The sequence below is a fragment of the Pristiophorus japonicus genome, unplaced genomic scaffold (genome assembly GCF_044704955.1).
Source record: "Pristiophorus japonicus isolate sPriJap1 unplaced genomic scaffold, sPriJap1.hap1 HAP1_SCAFFOLD_425, whole genome shotgun sequence".
Classification (NCBI taxonomy): Eukaryota; Metazoa; Chordata; class Chondrichthyes; family Pristiophoridae; genus Pristiophorus; species Pristiophorus japonicus.
In genome coordinates, this window is record NW_027254146.1 from 278,666 (window position 1) to 288,153 (window position 9,488).

The following is a 9,488-nucleotide window of genomic DNA, read 5'->3' on the forward strand; positions in this document are numbered from 1 at the left end:
AACATGAGGAATGGTAATCTTCAGCCCAGGTATAGGGGTTATTAAAATCAAAAGAAACAAACTCTAGCTGCCAGAATGAACATGGTTCAGTGCTCAAAGCAATTACGATAAATCCAGGTCTATTGACAAACGTGGCCTTTCAATGGCGGGTTTCTTCCCCAGCATGCACCGCGGGGGAGAATGTGCCGCACCCAGTCTACAGGATCCCAGCGCGCAAGCGCGAAATCCGCCTTGGTTTGGAGCATCCGCGCTGCGTGTAATGGTGGAGAGAGACAGTAGGGAGAGGCTGCGGACAACTCGGTAAGATTCATGGGGCGGAGGGGCGTAATGGATCCGCGAGTGGGCGGAGAGGCTTCATAAACAACTGGTGTATGCCGCAAGCCCGGAATAATAACCTGATCGCCCCACGTTTGCAGCTCGCGGCTTTCTCCAATTCACAGGCCCAGGCTAACTGCCGCCATCTTTGTACAGGAAGGCCGGTTCCACGCTCCGCCATCTTGAAACAGTGAGTAGTAAAGCGCATGCGCTGTTCTCTTGGTGCAAAACGTGGGTGGGGCTTCAGTGTTTGGTCCCAACTGGGGCCAAGTGCCCGTGTGAAAATTGCAGCCTCAGTTACTTTTCCCTCACCATCTCGTCTAAAGATGCTACTCAGTTTACATCTCACACATTTGTAGCAAGAGCCCCAGAGATGGGTCCCCTTCTATAGTCCTAGGGCTGGAATGCCCCGTCTACAGTCCCAGGATTCGAATCTCCATGTACAGTCCCAGGTTTGGAATCTCCATGTACAGTCCCAGGTTTAGAATCTCCATGTACAGTCCCAGGGTTAGAATCTCCATGTACAGTCCCAGGGTTAGAATCTCCATGTACAGTCCCAGGGTTGGAATCCTGGGACTGTACACAGACAAAGAAAAAAATAGAGGCCTTGAATCTGAGTTGGGAAAGCAATCATAGAAACATGATTCAGTTTCTATACTAATATATTTGAAATCAAATCCAATGAATTGTTGCAAGTAGCATATTCCTTTCATGCCAAGTGGGAAACAAGTGATGTCTGGGATGTGCAGAGTGTTTGAGCCTGGTTACACAGCGTGTCTCACGGCTCTCCACTCCAAATGTGCTTCTTTCGGTTCACAGTCTTATTTACAAATCCAACTGACTGGATATACCTCACCGTTTAAACCGCATCACGGAAATATCAGCATTTGATATTTAGTTATGCTAAACCTTAATAAAACATTGGTTAGACCTCAGCTGGAGTACTGCGTTCAATTCTGCGCCCCAAACTTTAGGAATGATGCCAACTTTTAGAGAGGGTGCAGAAGGAATGATGCCAGGGATAAGAACATAAGAAATAGGAACAGGGGTAGGCCAAACGGCCCCTCGAGCCTGCTCTGCCATTCAATAAGATCATGACTGATCTGATCATGGACTCAGCACCACTTTCCCGCCCGCTCTCCATAACCCCTTATCCTCTTATCATTTAAGAAGCTGGCTATTTCTGTCTTAAATTTATTCAATGTCCCAGTATCCACAGCTGTCTGAGGCAGCAAATTCCACAGATTTACAACTCTCTGAGAGAATAAATTTCTCCTCATCTCTGTTTAAAATGGGCAGCCCCTTATTCTAAGATCATGCTCTCTAGTTCTAGTCGCCCCCATCAGTGGAAACATCCTTTCTGCATCCACCTTGTCAAGCCGCCTCATAATCTTATACATTTCAATAAGATCACCTCTCATTCTTCTGAATTCCAATGAGTAGACAACCTACTCAACCTTTCCTCATAAGTCAACCACCTCATCTCCGGAATCAACCTAGTGAACCTTCACTGAATTGCCTCCAAAGCAAGGAGTGGATGAGGCACTTCAGTTATTGGCAAAAGAACCGGAGGTGAGATGTGGAATCATTTGTTACACAGCGACTAGTTGTGATCTGGAATGCTCTGCCTGAAAGCAGATTCAATAGTAACTTTCAAAAGGGAATTGGATAAATACTTGAAGGGAAAAATATACTATGCTACGGGTAAAGAGCAGAGGAGTGAGACTCGTTGAATAGTTCTACCAAAAGGCCGGCACAGACATGATGGGCCGAGTGGCCTCCTTCTGTGTTGTACCACTCCCCGACAATGGCAGATAGTCTTACCCAGAGTGTCCTGCATGGGGGGGTATGCCCTATCTCGATCAGCAGGGGGACAGCGCACGGGAAGGGCTGATCCCGGAGAGCGCCTTCCTGTGCGGAGCGGCTCCCGGAGACTGAGCAGAGCGAGCGCGGCCTCAGCAACACCGAATGTAGGTCTCAGACCCCGAGTCAGAGCCGCAGGGCCTGGTGGACGTGCGGCCAGGACTCCGGCACCAGGAAGCCCCAGGGGCAGCACCTCCCCCACACAAGGAAAACGACAACTTGCATTTATACAGCAGGCCGCTCTGTGTCGGGGTGGGCACTAGATGCAGAGGTCGGTCCCGGGCCTCCTGTGTGGGTCTGTTTGTTGCATCAGTTTGAGCTGGAGTGGAGATGGAGAAGTTGCTGGGTTTAACCCCCAGTATTTCTGAGCCCAGTAGGACCAATAATTTCCCATGTGGGACTGTCACTGAAGGACATTAGTGACCAGTTGAATTTTTAACGACAATCTGGCAGCTTCTTTGGTGACATTTCTCCAGTGCCAGCCCAACAAATGACCAGATTCATTAAGCTCACTTTCACAACCTGTCTTTATGTTTAGGTAGGTTCTCTCTCAACCTTCCGTTTCCTGTTTAAAATTCATTTTACAGGGTGTCAAAAGGGGAGGATTTGCAGACGGGAATCTCAAACCAAATGTCACGTCAAGATCTCACGGAGTTACTCGTTACATTGGGACCGAAATATGATCGGCCTTTGAACATGAAAGCTAAAAGCACCGTTCACAGCAGGGAGAAACGGTACATGTGCTCTGTGTGTGGACAAGGCTTCAGCCTATCATCTAACCTGGGGAGGCACAAGCGCAGTCACACTGGGGAGAGGCCGTTCACCTGCTCCGTGTGTGGGCAGGGTTTCATTCGGTCATCTGACCTGCTGACACACCAGCGAGTTCACACTGGGGAGAGATTATTTACCTGTGCAGTGTGTGAGAAGGGATTCACTCGGTCATACCATCTTGTAACTCACCAGCGAATTCACACTGGGGAGAGGCCGTTCACCTGCTCCGTGTGTGGCAAGGGATTCGCTCAGTCATCCGTACTGCTGACACACCAGCGAGTGCACACTGGGGAGAGACCGTTCAGTTGCTCTGACTGTGGGAAGGGATTCACTCGATCATCTCACCTGCTGATACACCAGCGAGTTCACACTGGGGAGAGGCCATTCACTTGCCCCGAGTGTGGGAAGGAATTCATTCGGTCTTCCGACCTGCTGGCACACCAGCGATTTCACACTGGGGAGAGGCCGTTCACCTGCTCTGAATGTGCGAAGGGTTTCACAAAGTCATCCGACCTGCTGATACACCAACGAGTTCATACTGGGGAGAGGCCGTTCACTTGCACTGAATGTGGGAAGGGATTCATTCAGTCATCCAGCCTGCTGAGACACCAGCGAGTTCATACTGGAGAGAGACCATTCACCAGCTCTGAGTGTGGGAAGAGTTTCACTCAGTCATCCGACCTGCTGAAACACCATCGAGTTCACACTGGGGAGACACCATTCACCTGCTCTGAGTGTGGGAAGGGATTCACTCAGTCATCCCAGCTTCTGAGACACCAGTGAGCTCACAAGTGACTGCAAGGTTTGAATTCTGCTGTTGTTGCTGTTAATCAAATCCTGGATTGAGTCGTGTTAATTCTGACTGTTGGAGTTTGTTTCTGCTGGTGTTGATAATCTTTTAACTGAGCTGGAGTTTAATATTTTGTTATTTCAAATAACAGTGTGTCGATATTTAATGTCTCCTAGATAAGAGGAGACTAATTGATGTCCTGTTACTGACTGCTACATTTTTGGGCCTTTTCTCCTTTCTAATTCTACTTTATTTCAGTTTTCATACCTTCAGTTACTTCATGGACAAATCCCAGCTCCCCATACCTCCCAGCATGCCTCTCCTAGCCTTGAGATGCAGCGATGGTATTGGTAACATGCCCGGGATCACGAAACACAAAACCCAGTCTGTGAATCACTTTCAGCTACTGGACTTTGCGTGTGCCCCACAGCATCTCTCTCACCCTCGATGTGTGAATAGAGCATCACGCCTGCAAACATTGTCTTGAATTTAAATCCACTCAGAAAATATATTTAACCAAACATAAACAAGTAAATACATCATGGCCCAATAATGCAACTTTATATTCACAGCAAGAAGTCTGTTATCGAACTCCTTGAGTAGACAAAATAAATATCCCAAATGTAAGAGCTCCTCGAATCCTTCAATACCTTTCAAATCATGACCAGTTCCTTCTTATTCTAGAATTCCCCATCCCTGTGGGAGACAAAATTGGTTAAAAAATGCTAATTGGAAATTTCTAACATTTTTTCTCTTTCTGGTGTTTAAAGCTGACCAGTTCCTTCTCTCAGAGAATCTCTGAGGAGACTCTTTGATTTAAACACAGATCTCTCCTCTCTTATATCTGGGATTAGAGTTACGGGGAATTTAAAAACCTGACCGCTCAAAAGGGCCCGTCAGTCATATGCAGACTAAACCGATCACACAGCTCGGTGTCAGTGTGAACTATTCCTCTCTCCAGCCTGTAACCGATGAAACTTGTAACACTGAGGCTGAAATTCCACTTCCGTGTGCCGGGGTGGAGGCAGTGCTGGGCACAGAGGGAGCAGCAAACTGGGTTCAGAGTGGGCATTCTGGCTGTGCCCATTCCTGGGGTTTTCCCCTGAGCATGTGCTGGGGCCCAGTGGGCATTCACTGCTCTGGGGTATTTCCGGGCATGTCCTCACTGCCCCTGGAATTCCCACACATTGTCCCCTGGGTGTGAGGCCAGCGCTCTGTGCCTTTAAACACTAGAGTGAAGCCGAGTCCTGCAGGCACACACCAGGAGGAGTTTCTAACTGTCTAGACCGACCTTTTGGGGAAATTAATCACACTTTTGGGCCAGTTGTGTTTTTTCCCATTGTTCTGTTTCCTGTTCCTTTGGTTTAAATCTTTATTTGTTCCCTTTGGTTTGGTTTCACTTTCACTGCTGGGCCACCCACTAAAAGCACTTTGTCTGATCTGCCCGTGGGAATTAGCAGACCCATGGTAACACTGGTAAGACATTCTATTCCACAGAATCGGCAAGTTGGAAATTCTAATCAGATCAGGGGAAAGAACAGGGTTTGTCTGTTATTGACCACAATGTAAGCTTAAACGAGAGTGGGTAATCTATTAGATTATAATGTGCGATGTTTATACCTATAATTGTGAAACTATAAGAAATAATATAATTAACAGTAGACAGAGTAGTTTAGGGATATTGAGAACATTACTGAAGAAAAGTATATGCTGGGATCCAGGGAATGCGTTCAAGTTCCAGCTGTCTTTTCCTTGCTTCCTGCCAAAATCCAGCAGAGAAGCCAGGGATGGATCACTGCAGGGAATAAAAGTGAAGGGAGACTGATGTAAGGGGGCAGTCGGGACTGGAGACACCGGAGATCAAGCTCAGGGTGCTCGAGGTTCCATCCAGCGGGCTGACCTCGTGTCAATTACTGTGGACACGCGGGACTTGCATTTTTACTCTGATTGATGGATCAATACAAGATACAGTACTGGGCAGAAAATCTGCTCATCTTATATTTCTTATTCAAGTTGCTGAAACTGGATTCTCAAACCTGCTAATTAATATCACATGGCATTAGCTAGAATCTGACACCTCTTTACTGTTCCACTCTACTCCTTTTACACTTTTACCGTTAAATCTACTTTTCCGACCATTGTCTTCTCCCAAAATATATCACCTCATATTTCTCTGCATTAAATTTATCTGACATCTACCGGAGCCATTTACTAACCTGTATATTCACACAGAAGTCACTTGCAGTCCTCACAGTTGGTCATGGTCCCAGATTTGGTGTCATCTGGAAAGTTTGATCGTGTGCCCCATATACCCAAATCCAGATCCTGTCTCTATATTAAGAGCAATGGTCCCAACACTGACCCTGAGGGACACCACTGTTTACATTCCCCCAGTCTGAAGAACATCCATTAACCACTACTCTCTGCTTTCTGACTTTTATCCAACTTCCTGTCCACACTGCCCCACTCCCTTTAATATCGTGAGCCTTCATTTGATAAACAAGCCTCATGTCCGGCACCTTATCAAACACGTTTTGCCAATTCACCAGCACAACATCCACTGCATTTCCTTTCTCACTACACTATGTTATTTTCTGCAATAATCCCTGCTGTCTCTCCTGAATGAATCCACTTCACTACCAAATGTTGCAATGTTTGCTCCACACCACAGGGTTTCATCTGCTTAAAGCCACAACAGAAAGGTCCACAAAGCGGCCCCGCGGCAAACTCCAGGAGAGGGAGGAAATGAACGTCTGTAAATGAAGGAGACCGGTGAGGGAGCGTCTGTAAATGGAGAATTGTTGACTGGTCAGGGAGTGACTGGAAATGGTGACTGGTGAGGGAGCATCTATAAATGAAGGAAAAATGGAAACCAGTCAGGAAGCGTCTGTACATGGAGGAGAAATGGTGACTGGTCAGGGGGTGCCTGTAAATAAAGGAGGAATGGTGACTGGTCAGGGAGCGTCTGTAAATGAAGAAATGGGGACTGGTCGGGGAGCATCTGCAAATGAAGGAAAAATCGTGACTGGACAGGGAAATGAAGGAGAAATAGTGACTGGGTTCAGTTGTACACTCACTTGTTCCTCTCTCTACCCTGTCATATGCAATATTTATGGAGGATTTTTACTAAATCAGATCAAAAAAATGATAAATGATACAGAAAGTAACAGATTTCACATCTTATGCTGTATCTAGCCCGTGCTTTACCTGCCCTGGGAGCGTTTGATAGGAGTTTGTAGAGGGACCTTTACCTGACCTGGGAGGATTTCATGGGACAGATTAGAGGGAGCTTTACTCGGTATCTATCTGGTGCTGGATTTGACGTGGGAGTGTTTTATGGCAACTTTAAATATGCTTTACACTGTATCTAACACATACTGTTCCTGACCTGTGAGTTTTGATGCGTAGTTTAAATATGCTTTACACTATATGTAAGCCAAGCTGTACATGACCTGGGAGTGTTTGATGGGACAGTGTAGAGCAGTGGTGGGCAAAATATGGTCTGTGGACCATATTCGGCCCGACAAGACATTCTACCCGGCCCGCTGGATGGGACAGAAATAGAACGCGAGCCGGAGCTCGAGCTGCATATTCGTCTATCCACTTTCACTTCTCATGGGTCAGAGACAGAACCGAACTGCAGCCAAAGAAAAACCATAGTAATACTTAATTCAAAATAATAATTCTCAAAATCGATTCACCCCGGCCGATTAAAAGGATCCATTCCGTGAGACTTGGCCCCAATGGCGGATGTAAGTACCCAGAATGCACTGCGTACTAGAATATGCCCTATCCAATTTAGAGTGGGGTCATGGCTGCTCATCTCCGCAGATCTTTTACTGAAGAAAGTGGCCGGTGTTGCATCTTTCCTCTCCTGGTATCCATAGTATGACAGCAGGGGAGTTCTCATCTGGCACCAATTGGGACGGTATTAATAATCTTTGCAGAGGGATATGAGGATAACTGAGGTGGGAAATTGATGCTGATACAGGCTCTAATGAGGGTACAGTTCTGCTTCACAGCACTGATTTACAGAGGTTGTGACGGTCTTGGATCTGGCCTGGAGACGACGAAGGTTGAACAGGTTCCCACTGGTTCTATAGTTTAGTTCCAATCCAGCGGGGAGCTTGTTGAATGTGAGGTGGAGCATTGAGCGAGGAAGATCGAGAAGAGGGTTGGCGTGATGGCGCAGCCCTGCTTGACCCCAGTCCAGACGTGGATTGGGTCTGTGATGGATCCGTTGGTCAGGACCATGTCATCGTGGAGCAGGTGGAGGATGGTGACAAACTTTTGGGGGCAGCCGAAGCGGAGGAGGACGCTCCATAGTCCCTCGCGGTTGACAGTGTCAAAGGTCTTTGTAAGGTCAAAGAAGGTCATGTACAAGGGCTGATGCTGTTTCCTGCAGCTATCATCGCCAGCATCAAAGCACTGACCACACTCGACCAGCTCCGTTGGGTGGGCCATATTGTCTGTATGCCTGACACAAGACTCCCAAAGCAAGCGCTCTACTTGGAATGCTTACACAGCAAAGGAGCCCAAGGTGGGCAGAGGAAACGTTACAAGGGCACCCTCAAAGCCTCCTTGATAAAATGCAACATTCCCACTGACACCTGGGAGTCCCTGGCCAAAGACCCCCCTAAGTGAAAGAAGTGCATCTGGGAGGCCGCTGAGCATCTCGCGTCTCGTCGCCGAGAGCATGCAGAAACCAAGCGCAGGCAGTGGAAGAAGTGTGCGGTAAACCAGTCCCACCCACCCTTTCCTTCAACAACTGTCCGTCTCACCTGTGACAGAGACTGTAATTCCCATATTGGATTGTTCAATCACCGAAGAACTCACTTTTAGAGTGATAACAAGTCTTTCTCGATTTCAAGGGATTGCCTATGATGATGATGATTTACAGAGATCAGAAGATACCACAACATTTTCAATTTTTATCTTTGATTCATTTCTAGGTGGTATCGACAACATGTGTATGTAAGATAGCATCTGACTACTATCTGAATTTATGTTTATGCAATGTTCATGTTTATCAAATGTTCCCTCTAATTTTATTTCCATGCGTGGTCCCTTTAAATTTGGTCCTTGGCCACAAGGCAGTCGCTCTTCCAGCGGCAGGAGCTGGGGATGGGCCTGCGTGGGACCACGTGATTGTTGCTGACCGTGCGGCCATGCGCCTTCGGGCCAACATTGGTGGGCAGCCCTCAACAGCTCAATAAAACTTGTTAAGTGGCCCTCCAGTCCAAGTAATTGCCCAGCCCAGGTCTAGGTGATGAAAGCCATGGTGAGTTGCTGAATCTTGTAGATGGTACACACTGCAGCCATGGTGCACTGGTGGAATGTTATCAAATAAACAAAAACAGGTCTGTTAACAAATATAAACAGTAATCCCAACCGCCCAGATCAGATGTAACTGCCGTATATTCTGGGTTGTAAAGGTTCACATTAAGGACACACATGAGATAATAACAAGGCATTGTTGTGTGTATTGTACCACATTGTAATGCCAGAGTCCCGGAGAGTTTGGAGGAACTTGATGAATGGTCTGAGAATAATTGTGTTATGGGCAGGAGGGTAAGACTGACCAATGGCTGTGCTCCTGGAAGTGCAAATATGCCCTGCTCTTACAGCTGTGTGGGGCAGAGGAAACAGACAGAAGGGCCGATATAGAATGACAGACTTTCCAATCTGGTGTCCATTCCATTATAACCACATACCATGACCTCTGCTGCAGACCCGGGATTCCAGGATG

The 9,488-nt window shown here is 47.2% G+C and overlaps 1 protein-coding gene across 1 annotated transcript; it reads left to right on the forward strand.

Annotated features, from left to right (window-relative positions):
• Positions 1-269: 269 nt before the first annotated feature.
• LOC139251229 (gastrula zinc finger protein XlCGF57.1-like) lies at positions 270-4,366 on the forward strand. Its single transcript, XM_070873190.1, has 2 exons — positions 270-505; positions 2,766-4,366. The coding sequence occupies exons 1-2, from the start codon at positions 372-374 to the stop codon at positions 3,730-3,732; spliced, it is 1,101 nt and encodes a 366-aa protein (XP_070729291.1). The 5' UTR covers positions 270-371; the 3' UTR covers positions 3,733-4,366.
• Positions 4,367-9,488: the final 5,122 nt, after the last annotated feature.